At 33.6% G+C, this 14,659-nt stretch overlaps 1 protein-coding gene across 1 annotated transcript in view; it reads right to left on the reverse strand.

Annotated features, from left to right (window-relative positions):
* Window positions 1–14,659, reverse strand: part of DIAPH3 (diaphanous-related formin 3) — a 128,769-nt gene that overhangs the window by 97,462 nt on the left and 16,648 nt on the right. The window contains exons 8-13 of the mRNA XM_010000881.1: window positions 4,360–4,470; window positions 3,831–3,949; window positions 3,561–3,677; window positions 2,247–2,365; window positions 2,062–2,126; window positions 1,516–1,620 (exon numbers count right to left, since the gene is read on the reverse strand). Coding sequence (XP_009999183.1) covers window positions 1,516–1,620; window positions 2,062–2,126; window positions 2,247–2,365; window positions 3,561–3,677; window positions 3,831–3,949; window positions 4,360–4,470 — 636 coding nt within the window. The remainder of the gene's footprint in view (window positions 1–1,515; window positions 1,621–2,061; window positions 2,127–2,246; window positions 2,366–3,560; window positions 3,678–3,830; window positions 3,950–4,359; window positions 4,471–14,659) is intronic.

Genomic DNA, 14,659 nt, shown 5'->3' on the forward strand with positions numbered 1-14,659 from the left:
AAGTAAAAGATTTAATATTTTTAAAGGAATTATCTGAGTATCAATACATAAAAATAAATACATGCACAACAATATTATGTTCTGAATTTCTCAACAGACAAACTGTTTACACTTACAAGTAGACACTGAACAATTAGGCACTAAACAAAAAAGAAATACAGGTACAAATGCCAAATACAAAAAAACAGTAATACCAAATACAGAAAAACAGTAAAGGAACAAGACGAGGGGGAAAATAGTCAGACAAGGTGAAGTAGCCATGCCAACTAGCAATTGATGTCATATTGAAACCAAAGGCTCCTCTGAAGACAGATTTAAGAATACTAAGTTGCAGTAATCAATTGCTTGATATTTACAAAGCATTCCAAGTATCCCATTAACAGTGGGATAATTCATAGTATAATAACTAGTGAGCATAATCATATGCTCACTGTCCGCATGCCAAAAAAAATTGTATTCAATAAAGTGAATGGGAGAAGAATTTAAAGAGGAGATAAAACCCATTTCACTCACAAAAAGTATTGAAGTAGGTTTTCAAGATACACACATAAAAATACTTCCTTTAGGAATTATAGTAATTATTATTATTTATATTATTCATAATTATACACACACTACAAAAAATTTTAGAATGCAACATTTTTTGCAATTGTTGTTTTAAAGCCTGTTTGATTTTGATATTAACAGTTAATTGTGATCAGAAACTCGAATTGGAATTATAGTTTTAAACAGACCTAAGCAGAGTTAAACAAATTTGCCCCACTAAGAATATTAAACAAGCTCAAAAATTTAAAAAAAACTCTATGATAAAAATGTATTTTATGACCTTCCTATATGCATGTCTTCCCAATGCAGTCTTTCTTTAGTAATTTTTATACTGTGCTTCTTATTCCAGGAAATAAGACACGGGAAAAATCACATGGTCACATTGTCTCCTTATACTGTTTTCAGAGCTGAAGCAGTTACAAGTTAACTTGAGCATTCGTCTCCAAAATCTGCACTACTTCTCTCCATTACATTTTAAAATATCTATTTACACTTGAAAATTGGAAAATTATCAGAAAATGTTCTTCTCCAGCCACAGGTTATTTCTTTCACTGCTGGATATCCATGGTAAGGCTTCAGCAAAGCAAACTGCATAATGAATAATTTCTTGTGGAGGGGATAAGGATCACAGTGATGAATGCTAATCTAAAAGCATAAGACTTATTACCCTATGTGGTTAATTACTTTGGAAATATATGACACTGAAAGCAAAACCCAAATGAAACATAAGAAACTAGTTTAATTAACAAAGCTCAGGCACAAAAAGGATCATCTGGGAACTCAAATAGCTAATTAACGTCACACTACAATTCTCTGTATAAAACAAAAATAAAGGAAACTAACAGTCAATAATAATCAATAACAAGGATTCTTTAAAAAAAACCATAACTGTACTATTACAATCTGCAAAAGATGCAAAATTTTCTTTCAAAACCAGTATTTCATATGTTCATTTAAACTATTTTATACCTGTGATTTAAAAGCTTGTAATTCTGCTTCAAGTTCACTGATTCTCTCCTCTTTTTTTTGCAGTAGGGCCTGGGTCTCCTGATGAGCTACAAAATCCTTTTCAAACTAAGAAAAAAGAAAAATTAAAAAAATGTTGATACTAGTCAGTGCTGCATACACTTCTTTCTAACTTTACCTTTCGTGTTTGTTAAAACTCATGTGTTAACAGTACTAACATATCTACTATTCTACCTTCCATACATCCACTGAGCAGAAGTCCCATCTCTCTTAATTACTACAAGTCTTCACTATATAAAATGGCATAAAGTACTTTATATATTTTAAGTTGGAATTTATACATGAAACCTTAACATAAACCACAGAAAGACTCACAACTAAGGTTAACTTTATCCCACTTTTCTCTGCTTCCTAGTCCATAAGAAACATTCAAATTCCCACTAAACCTTAAATAGTAATTTGAAGTTAAAAACTATGCCACCCATTCATGAAGCTATCAAGTAATCTCCTGTGTCCATCTTATGATCACATAACTTGAAAATTACTTACTTTTTTGGAAAGTTCAGCAGCTCTCTCTTCACATTCTTCTAATCTTGCTTTATCTACACAAATATCTTGAAAAAATAAACAAACACACTTGCACATATACAGGGAACACAAGATTCTTAATTACTTAGGTTTTGGAACACAAACAAAAGAAGGATACTGTAATCTTTTCCAAACATAGTACTTACCTACTAAGTGGCTGATATCTATATCTAATCTTTTACGGTATGTGAAATCTGGGTCTGTTCCACTTCGATGTAACACTATCTGGGACACACACTCTTCAATTAATTTGAAATACTGTGGACTAAAGACAAAGATGAGTTATTTTATAGTATATTTATTAATGTATACTTAAAATATTATCTTTGAATGCAGTAAGGTCAAAAGAACAGTACAGGCCAACCTCAAAAGCCTCAAAGGACAAATACAACTGGCAGTTTATTACACAAGAACAGTAACATAAAGCCTGAAAAAACAGTGGCCCTAAAGAGAAATATTTTTTATATTATAAACTCTGCATCTCCCCCTCTATGGAAATACAAGAAAGAAGGACTCCCTCCTGCCTTCTACCAGTAAAGAGAAGGCTCCTCCTCCAGCTTGTTCCCTTCTGATTTTGTGACTTTTGAAACTACGGTTGCATTGTAGCCCTGTTTTAGTAAGCAGAATTAAAAGCACCTTGGATGGGATGGGTATGACACCTGGGTCACTTGCAGAGTATGTAAGCTGTGAATTCAAACCCTTTCAGATGGAAGAGGTTTACCACAGGTGTACCCATGTCAGGCACAGACACTTAACCTTTAAATGTACACCTCTGCTAGACCATGCCTGAAATGCAAGGTTATGCAGAACACCATGTAGAAAACGGGGCTTTCCTTCCCTGCTTGGTTCATATTGGGTTCCTCCAGTTTTTCCTCAAAAACAACACAAGCAGATTATAGAAAGGAAAATATTTGGCAGCTTCAAACATTTAAAATTTTATTAACTATTTCTCCTTGCAATTTATCTGACAAATTTCCCAGACACTAGTAACATGTTTACACTGACCTATAATGTATATAGAGAATACTCAATTACCAACCAAAAGATACTCTTAATTAAGCATATGTTCAGATTTCTGTATAAAGTGCACTTCCATGGATACCTGATTTTGACCTTTGACTTACATACAGCACAAAATTCCAATGCTACTATCATGATTTATAAGAGACCTGTCCTGATTACTTTTACTTGATGTCAATTGGGTTCAGACTTCAACAGGAACAGTTGCCTGTATTTATATATAAAATCGTATCCTAAGCAGAAGAGACAAAAACAGATGGCATTCTTATTCAAAGCTGATACTTTTGAGCATGAGCTCACAAAGGAATACTTGCAAATTGCAACCTGCACAGAAAAAGACTAAACTCTATTTATCATTAAGTCTACAGAAGACATAATTTTATTAATGACTAAATGACAACAAAATCCATACCTGACATGTAACATAGCATTAAACATACCGTATAAAATAATCATTTCTTATCAGCAAAAGATGTTGGAGAATAGAAAGAAAATATCCTTCAGCGCTAGTATCCTTAACTGTATTCCACACCATGTTGTAAACATCATTTACTTCAGTAAAAAGTGTTAAGGAGAGTAATAACAAGGAAGGAAAAAAAAAAAAAATCAGTCAAATGTTGACTGTTAATTTTTTAAGAGAAATTATACCAGAACAATGTCTGCTATACACTTTATTTTGTTCATTTCTCTTGCCAATATCAAAAGGATATTCTAGTTCAGATCTAATATCTTCTAAACGATGAGAGAATTCGATCATGTCTTCTTCCTTATGCTCATTGAACACTTTCAGCTGAATATCTAGTGCTTCATTCTTTATACATTTCAATTGCTGCAAAGAAGAAACAGTATAAATGCTTGCAAAATTAGCATTTCCAAATAAACCTTACCTTTTTAATAACTTCCGTAAGTCTGTATTATTTAAAAGTTGAAAATTACAAGAACATACAAGTGAAGTTAAAATATTGAAAAGGTAAACACAGCTTCACAAAGGTCTGCACAATAGTCTGTCATGCTCTAAATCAAAGTCCTGAAATGCTGAGGAATCAGCATAAAGTTCAGAGCATACTCCACCTTTTCATTCTTATTTTAAGACTGATTCTCATAACTAACTGCTCATGCTCAGACTTAATAAAATGCCTTTGAGAAAAATTTATTAGAATTTGTTCTCCCATTCCTACTCTCAAGCTCAGAGTCCAATAATTTAAATAGTAATGCAAAGAGAGAATACAAGATGCTTACTGGCAATATCTCTTTCAATCCACTGCGCATAAATTCATTTCTGATGTGAAGCCTAAAATCCAAGTCATCAGGAGATGTAACAAGAGCATTGATGAGCTGCATGCAAGCTACCTACAACAGAGGAAATAAGCTGGTTTATTCCTTAAGATTTCAATGTGCATCACAGCCAAAAACATATAACAAATTACTAATTATATATTACATCATGTCTAATTATCAATATACAGTAATTTTATAATTAAGATACTTATATTTCCTATTGGCCACATTAGGTATAAATACCAAACAGTATTTATATATAGAAAAGCTGCCATGACAATATCTATTCTACTGTTACTCCATCATACAACATACCTTGCATCAACAATAAATTTAAAACAGTAATAGGAGAAGGGAACTAGCATTGCTCCTTACTCTTACTTGAATGAAGAGCTGAAATTTAGTTCTATTGCCTCAGAACTTCTGTAAAACTCAGTACATATACTTGCTTAGATTTGCATAATAATAAAACTATTGTTTTTTCTTTATTGACATCAGCAGGACAAGCACACTAACTTCAATTATTGACATCACCTGCATAAAAAGACTTCTGTAACTTACTCCAGTGTCAGAAAATAATCAAGTTACAACAGCTAAACAACATAAAACAACACCAGATGGGGGGAATAAAATCTTTAGGGAATAAAACATGAAGCTGCATTAAAGCAGATTTAAAAATAAATAAATAAATAAAAAATAAAAAGAGAGCAACAAACCAAACCAAACAACACCAAAAAAACACCAACAAACAAACAAACATTAAAACACCCAAAACAAAATACTTGTAAAATGCATGGGTATATATATAGATAATATAACAACAGAAGACAACCAGCAAATCTGTAGGTTCAGTAAAAAATCATGACAAAAAGGAGTACCCAAAGAAAACAAAGGTCACAGCAACACTTCATCAAATGTTCTACTGGTGTGCAAAAGGTGTTCCCAAAGTAGAACAGAGACATAAACAGGTTCAGGGGTTGGCAGAAAAACTTTAAAACTTGCAAAACTAAACCAACAATAAGAAGTCACAAAAGTACTCAGTCTTCAAGCACTCAAAGTTTTGAAAAAAAATAAGGACAAAATAACTTTAGTATCATTGCATTCAAGTTCTTACTGAAAAGTATGTTAACACTGAAGAAAATGAAGATGGCAGAAATAATACTGATATTTACAAGGGGCATTCATGGGAAGATCTGGACAACTACAGACTGGTAAGCTTGAATTTCTATGGTACAAGTAGGCTGAAAGTATAGTAGAGAAAAAAATCAACATGAATAAATGGACACTATGAATAAATGCAACAATTTTTGAAAGGCTCAAGGAGCTGGCAAGACTGCTTTAACTGGCCTAAGTCTGGACTTCAAAAAATAAAAAAAGTTTGTAAAATGTCAAAACCACTTAGAAAAATTTAGAAAACACTCTTAAGTAGCCAAAATACAAAATAATACAAAACAGTGTTACATCTGATATTTAAAACTTTCTTTTTTAGGAGTCAAAAATTATTTGGCTGAATTAAGTTTCTGTGCTATTTTTTCTAGCTGTAAGTTTGTCTATTTTTTTCCTTATTTTTTCCCAAGATACCTAAGTGTGTAACGTAAAAATCTAACAAAAATATTAATAACATAAAAAATAAACCACTTATATGGCTAGAAACTGCAAGGCAATAAAAACATATTCCTGTCCTTTCTTTGTATTTTTTTAGTGAGATCAATTAGATCATCACCTAATGAGTAACAATAAAAATCTACACATATTAAATAGGAATATAGTTACAGTGTGTTTTCTTTCAGAAAGGTATTTGACTGCTAGTAATGCAATGCAATTTTAAAGAACTCAGTTAAATAGGAATATAGGCAACAGGACCACTACCTTGACCATTCTGTCATAAATATGTTCCTTTGACAAGACCTTTCAGATCTGAGGCTTCTTTAAAGTTATAAATAAGAAACAATCCTCAATTATTCTTCTCTGAACCATCCACTTAGAAAGCAGCTAAACTGATAACAATTTGGGATTTTAACTGTCATGGTGGATTATACATCTTCGTAGTACCTGCCAGAGCAACCCTTATGATAATTCTCACTGAAATCTGTTATTTCCCTATTTTATGCAATTTGACTCTGTACATATGTCTACAGTATTTTAGAAACCTCAAAGAAAGTATGACTTATTTATTGTCTTCAAATAAATCTAAACAAAACCTTTTTATTACTCCAGAAGCCCAATTCTGTGCATGTACTCTGGGAGTTACTATTTGTTACTGCTGAAGCACCACTCTTAACACTAGGTAACAAGCACTGATAACCCCAAAAAAGAAAACTACAAATACCAAAAGATAAATAAAAAGAAAATCCTCAGACTTACACACATCCAAAACACATACAACAACAACAAAAATGTTTAAAACCACCTAGGGTTTCCAGTTTAGTTCTTAAGTCAACTGAATAAAACCTTCCAGTAATTGTCTTAACAGCAGCCAACAGAGGAGAAATTAGGACTCCCCTGTTGCTCAACCAAGTATTTTTGGGCACAGAAAAAGCTACTTGTGTTCAATATTTATCTGTCATGGCCTTGACAATCTTGTTAAGAACATGAGGCCTTGTAGACCGGTTACTTTTGCTAGAATTTCTGTAAATAGCAGGAAGTAATACGACCTTAAATAAAATGCAGCATAGAAAAGTAGAGGCATGGGATGCGAGCAGAGACATGTGCTAGCACTACTCAGAGTAATTAGATTAAACCATTAAGATTGCATTTAGACTAACAACAACTTACTGGTTTTGAGTAAGTTGTATTCTTTAGGCCCACAAACTGCACAAATTACAATGTCACTAAGTGGTGGAGAATATGATCACCCTTGTCTATAAGTTGGATGCAACAAATGGTAGAAAGTGCAGGCAAAAAGAAACCAGTTAAACTTCAGTGCATCAATACCTTATAGAACATTTATTATCTAACATATCTTATTATCTAAGAACGGCAGTATTCTTTATTCTCAAAGCTTTCTGTATTTGTTTTGGTATGGGCCCACTTTACCAAACTACCCACATCATCAGTATTTGTGTTTTTCTTCAGTAACCACGATGAAAACTTTTACTTCCCCTAATTTTGAGCTTATTTAGTCAAAACCTGTTTCGACCAATTTGTCTCTCTAGAGTACTGAATCCTTTGTTCAATTCCATTTTCTTGATTCAATTAGCTCTGCTATTCAAAACCAGTAATTCAGCACACTGACAGATGCCACCATCACCTGTACTCCTGTTACATCAGTGAGGCATTTCAATGATTGTAGACTTCATTGGACAACACTATCTTACAATAAGTAATAAAGTACAGTCCTGCAAGGCTACATTTACATTTCAAATAAAGTCAAATTCCATGTTGTTTGTTTATATCAGAACTGGTATTTATCACACTTCATTTAAACTATCTATGAAGAGACAATTAGGGACTGAACAAAGTATATTACAGTGAAAATCCTGATTAAGAACAAACTACAGTTTTATCTTTCAGGTAGCAATGCAATTTAGACAAAAGTATGTCTACAGGTGTAACTGCTGCAAAAAAAAAATAATTGTATTTTCTTTTTATTTGCCAAATCAACAACATGTATACATGTGCTACTGAAATTGAAGATATGACAATAAGTGCAAAAAAATGCATCAGTTCAAAAGTACTGTTATTCTTGGACGTTAGTCAAATTTAATCAAATGGGAATTGGCCCTCTAGGATCCATTGTATTTACTGACTAGGGACCCAATTCATCAGCTTAAACACTAACACATAGTATACAGAATACCATTACACCTGCCACTGTGTGTCGCATCTGGCTTACAAATGCCTACGTAGAAGGGTTGGAATCTCCTAAAGGAACCACTTCACATCTACGAAACCATCTGAAATTACATTTGAAGTTAATGTCTTGTCCACTAAACTGAGCCTCGGAGTTCCATTGGTTACATCTGAGTTTAGACATCTAGCACAAATGGTCAATGGGTTTGCCTACTTGCAGACTAAACCCTCTTCTGTGTCTTGAAATACTAAAGAGAAAGATCTGCCATTTAGGAAGCTCACTTGTTCCCAATCTAAAAAGTTTTAAATAGGTCTGATATCTTCCCTCCATCTGTGTCTATTTGTTTAGGAAAGAAGTCTCAGCCATAAAAATGCCTCAGGAAAAAAACCACAACAAAACACACAACTTTTGTTTAGAAATAACCGATGATGTCTTTTTCATAGTGCTAAATCTATGTTACAACATGCTTTAAAAACTTTGGACATTCAAATACAGATTGGTATCTAGAATTCTTAAATTATCAAATCTAACAATAGTCACACAGTGAGTTTGTTTCCAGCTTCTAGAATGAAGCTACTTGTCTAAGAAATGCAATAAAATAACAGATCTGGTAATTTCTTCCACAAAGACAGACCATAAAAACCAGACTGTAAAGAGCTGAAAGAATTCTTAAGGGAGAAAAGAAGCTACAGATAAGTAACTATTTTTTTCAAGTGCTTGTCTGTATGTGTATTCATACTACACACAATTCCATGAAGTATCCACTCATAATAGTTTGTCTTCAGTGTTCCTAATAAAGAAAAAATTGAAGAATTATCCCAAATGTAACATCATACACCTTGACAATTCTTGAAGTACAGAACACTAAAGGAAAATGCCTGTGACACTCCAGTTGACATCTCTATAAATGTCAGCTTTCGAGAACTATCAGTCACTGCTTGCACTCCAGATGAGCAGGCCCTAACTGCATTATTTGACACTCAATTACTTTGGGTAAGATTCTGTAAACAGACTGACAGCCTTTTGAGTTTTCAGCCATGGACACAAGATAGGAAAGCTGTGTCCATCTCAACAAAGGTGTCTCATCTTCAGTAAATGAAGAGGTACTTCTGTTGAAGTAGTATGAGTTTTAGGGAAGATAGGTATATTAGCTTCCCAGGAAGGCAGAATTCATTGTGAGCAAAACATTCTGGGTAAATGGTCTATATCTAAAACAAATTCATGAAGAGTAGTAGGTTCTGGAATTGCAGGCATTTTGTCAGTCTGCCCTTGAGAAGATACGTGAAGAAGTGAAATTATTTTAGGCTCTAATAGCAAAAGGCATACGGTAAAACACAGCTCTCCGCTGTATCTTTTAAAATGTTGGTTTGGTGCTAAGGACTGCAATTTGTAAACACTCTTTCCTGAGGGGCACCTATAACCCAAGTAGTAATTACATCTTGAGAGCATCCTGCTATTTGCAACAGACATACAGTGAAGGCATGTAGAGGCACTTTCCTTTCTTCAAGGAAAAGTCAAGAACAAATCTTTCACTTCATCTGGAAGACTAGTTAAATGAGTCCTTCCCTTCTTCATCCCAGAAGAACTGCAGCTAAGTATAGACTATCATGTTAGTTTTCAGCGAACTTTGAGGTCTGCAAGTACATTCCATTTGGAATGCTTTTAACACCTTGCTACCACATGGTAGGGTAATCTACACCATTTGACTTTATATGTTTATTTAAGAGATGGGCATACGCTGATGGATAAACACACATTATTTTTTGTAAGGAAGAACTTTATATGATAATACAGTTCACCTGGAAAGTAAAAATTTTAAATGCTTTCCTCCATAAGAAACTAAACTAAAGAAATCAGATATATTCTCGTAAGTAAGAAATTACAGCTTCAAGACCTAATCCTGTGTGATTCTAACGAGTGATGTCTATCAAGCTACGGAACCCATTTTCCAAGAATTCCCAGAGTCTGTACTTTAAACATTTTTCCCATTTGAAGACCAGTCAGAATATACCTGGTCCTTATCTGCTGGAAAATGTCAGGTACATCTCAGTAGCTCAGAGCAGCTTTTTCCTTGCGTAGACAAGACAATCAATGCTACCTGTGTGGTACCATTTTATGTCAGGCCTATTTGAGTAAGAGGAACTGCATTAAGATTTTATGCTTCACTTTTTTCATTCTTCTTGCTAGTATGCATTTGTAGAAAAGGCTGTAAAGATTATGCATATTTAGTTATACTCTGCTTACTGGTATTAAACTGGCTCTAGATTTGGCCTTGGTACAGACACTGTTGTTCATCAATTATTCACCCTTGCTAATGAGAAGAAATTCTTAGTAATTGCTTTGAGATGTACTATCCACATGCATGTACATTTACATGTCTCTTAAATACTTACAAGTCTCTACATTTAGATAAGGTGAGCTTTGCTCTGATTCATTCTATTACATATGCAGTTATGGAAAGGATCTCATTAGCATAGAACAACCAAGAACCATCAAGTCATTCAGCTAACTAAAATATCACTGACTGTATCATCTCACATTCTCATAGTATTAAATTAAAAAAGAAAGATGAAATGGTATTCCTAACAACTAAAAGACTAATGCTGATGATGAATAGATTTGATCTTTTACTTCATCAAAAAAAACACTTTTCCTAGGACAGGCATGCAACATCTGCAGGTATCCACAGGGATGATCAGTGGTCATTTTTCAGGAACTTAATTGGAAAAAGGAAGAATTACATCTTTGCTTCAATGTTGTACCTCTTCTCAGTTGTAACTGGAAAATTAGAACGAGATGGTGTCTGCAAATAGAACTGTATAGAAGAACAGCACTCTTCCATTAGTTAAACTGCCTGCTTGAGGAACAGTGAAAGATATTGATTAGAGAGTAGAAACACTAATTTGATTCTACAGGAAGAATGAGAAGAACTGGGCAACACACAATTTGTTGTGTCAAAAGAGCTGTATTTCCTGCCACTGTGACTTGAACAACCAAAGTAACTAGAATTTTTCAGTTGTCCTCAAGAGTATACAAGGTATCAGATTGCCTTGCATGCATTTTCTTTAAGACACTAAACTACATCTGCTATAAGCAAACCAGGAAGTCAGTATTAATCTTGGCTGTAGTTACATTCTGAAACCAAGATCACCAATCTTGTCTAGAACCAAAACCTTATAAGTATGTTTTCCATAATTTTGAATTTTTTTCAAAGATAAAAGGGAAAATATCCTTGGCTTTCAAAAAATGCAAAATGCAGATACATAGAGCTCTTACTAAAAATACAAAAATCATCATATTGAGGCCTTTTATATATTCAGCCTTCAAGTAAGAGAAATGCTAGTCAATTCAAAATTGAAAAGGTCAGTTGTTAGTGTCAAATTGAACTGCCACAAAGCAAGCCTTCATATATCAAGCAGATAATCAAGGCAAATATGCCAAGTAACTGACAACTGTAAACTTTTGTCTCATTAAAACACTGTCAAATTAACCACCAGGTCAATGTCATTGTTATAAAGTTTACAGCTGATTCACATGAGGAACTTTGATTTTTCTGGTCTTAAAAACAGAAATCTAGCAACCATTTGTGGAATCTAAAAAAGAAAAAAAGCCTTTCAGTAGAAGGAACATATTCAAATGGAAGTTTAACTCAAAAGAAAAGAGAACCATTAAAAGCTTCCATGTCTAAATAAACTATAGCAAATTAAATAGCAAAATGTAACCTATTTTCAGGAACTTCAGGGTAACACTCTCAGTAAAGCCAAATTAATCTATTTAGTTTAAGTATCACAATTGTAACACTTAAATTTTCAGCTCTAACAATCTTCTTTATCAGAGGATAATAAAAAAGCAAATGGAGGTATAGCATAATCATGAGAAAGCATAATTAGTAGAAAAGTACTTTTGTAGTATATGAAGAGTAGTCCTAGAAAACCAGTTGTTACTGCACAGTTAACAACTCAGCTGAAGTCTTCTGCACTTACTTGATTATCTCATCAGTGGTGTCTCACTAATGGAGCTAAGCATTACTGTAAACAGTGAGTAAGAAAGTGTTCATGTTTATAAGAAAGACCTAAGTGGTTAGAGATAATCAGCTATGGTATATCAAATGCCTCAACTACCATTAATATCAGTACCTACTTATTTCTTAAAGGGGCTGCTTACCAACAATCATTAAAAAAATGATAATTTTTGAAACCTATTACCAAATGTTGATCCAAAAGACCTGTTACCTAGTCACCTTCATTTTAATCTGCAAGGCATATTTCTAGATTTAGAGAAGCCTCTATAGTTATTTAATTTTTTAAATGGGGGAAATGGGCAAAACAGCCATTTAGAGGTACCCATCATGGGTAAAGGGAGAAATATATAGGATTAATTTAATTTACTTGCTGCTTCAAATAAAATAAGGGGCTGGTTTTAAGGTACTTTTGACATGCTTTTAGAATGGTATAGGAAAGGCAGTTATGGGGTTTTTTTATCCCTCAATTTTTTTCCTACTGAATCTACACACATTTAAATACATTATACTCTTGAAAATTCAGGAACACATTTAGAAGCCTAACAATCAAAACAAAATGCTGTTAATTTCAGGACTCTGAATACCTATAAGCTAGAAAATAATAGAGGAGAATTGTTCTTCATGCTTTTAAAATGCAGGCATCTCCTCAGTGCTGTGATGGACCTGAAAGTTCTCAAACCCTTATATGCTCTACAGAGTATACAGGCTCTTAAATTCTCCTAAGTTAGACTGAAAACTGGAAAATACAGCTTCTGTGATCTAAAGCATTTATCTCAACCAAATCAAAATATTGTAAAAAACTTCATTGGTATTCATATTCATGCCAAACAAAGAAGAAAACTTTTCAACCAATATAAAGAGACACTGAACTACCATTTCTTCATATTAAAACTGATCTCTACATTTTTACTTTTTTTTTAATTCTTTGACTATAAATAAAAAGCTCTTATTATATAACATTTTTATATTTTATCTCACTGATTATACTAAAATACTAGAAATAAGCATAACAGAAAATAACCAGACTTTTCATATTTTCTTCAGATTGATAAGAACACATATTTTTACTTAGATTATCATCCAATATCAGAGCAAACCAAACAAGCAAAACAAGTAAATCAAGGAGGCCTAAAAACATGCAAACAAAACAAGCCCCAGATACAGCAAACCAAATGTTATATGGTCCTGAAAGTCTGACATGCCCTAGCTTGAACGCCTAGCTCAAATTCATACTGCCTATTATGTCAACAATGCTAAAATATGGAGGAAAAAAAAATATTCATACTGAATAGGAACTTGTTAACCGAGTATCATTCACCTTGAAATATAAATGAAAAAGAGATGCCAAACAAGAATAGAAATTTATGTGATCACATATTTAAATTTAATATTGAAGAACTACAATGATCATTGCAAAAATACCTAAGGCAAATATCTGCTACTACAAGAAATATATGTCTAATCTGGAAAACTTGACTCAAAAGCCTTGAAAATCAGGAAATCGGTTGCCATACAGTCTACACATTTCTTCTGCAGTCCCTTTCCAGTCCCACTACAACTGGAGCTCAAAGCTTTTTCTCCCTCTCCTTCCTAATCTTAACTGTGTGCTGTTCAACAAGGCCCAGTGCAACATCCTGCATTCTGGTTGGGGCAATCGACAGAATCAGTGCAGGCTGACTGATTAATACATTGAGAGCAGCACTTTAGGGTCCGTCTTGGGGATATTCCTAGATGAACAATTAAATGTAAGCGATCAACGTGTGCTTGCAGTCCAGAGAGCCAACCATATCCAAAGAAGATGTAGATGCCCCACCCCTGGAAGTGTTCAAGGTCAAGTTAATCAAGGATTTGATCAGCCTGTTCTAGTGAAAGATGCCCCGCTCATGGCAGGGGTGATTGGAACTAGATGATCTTTAAAGGTTCCTTACAGGGACCTTTATAACCATTCTATGATTATAAAAGAGAAGGAGTAAGAGCGACAGATCCATTTTACAGAAGAGAATCCCATTGGTATGGGCACAATTCAGCCATAAATTATGTTCTACCTTCAAATATTTCTTTAAGGTTAGCTTTTCTGTGAGACAGACAAAACAAACAGCAGCCTGAACTGTCAGACATGGACTATTTAATACAAAAGGTCTCAGTGAAATAACACAATCATTTCTTTCAAACTTGAAATTCATCTTTTACCATTTTTGTAATGTTCGCAAAGAATGACAATTATGAACAGCATGCAGTTCAAGTGAATTACATGAAAATCAGTATTTGTTAAATATTTACACCAAAGATTTACAGTGATCATTCAAAGTCACTGTAATATTTTGTGTCTTTCTGTGGTAAACTGAAGCAAACTGAACTGAAAATAAGGTGAAAGATTTCTTTCCTCAGACTCTCTGAGTGTGATTTTATGAAATCATAAAGTCAGCATGAGGGACATATTTCCTGCT

This window comes from Chaetura pelagica, unplaced genomic scaffold (assembly GCF_000747805.2).
Source record: "Chaetura pelagica isolate M959 unplaced genomic scaffold, ChaPel_1.0 scaffold115, whole genome shotgun sequence".
Classification (NCBI taxonomy): domain Eukaryota; kingdom Metazoa; phylum Chordata; class Aves; order Apodiformes; family Apodidae; genus Chaetura; species Chaetura pelagica.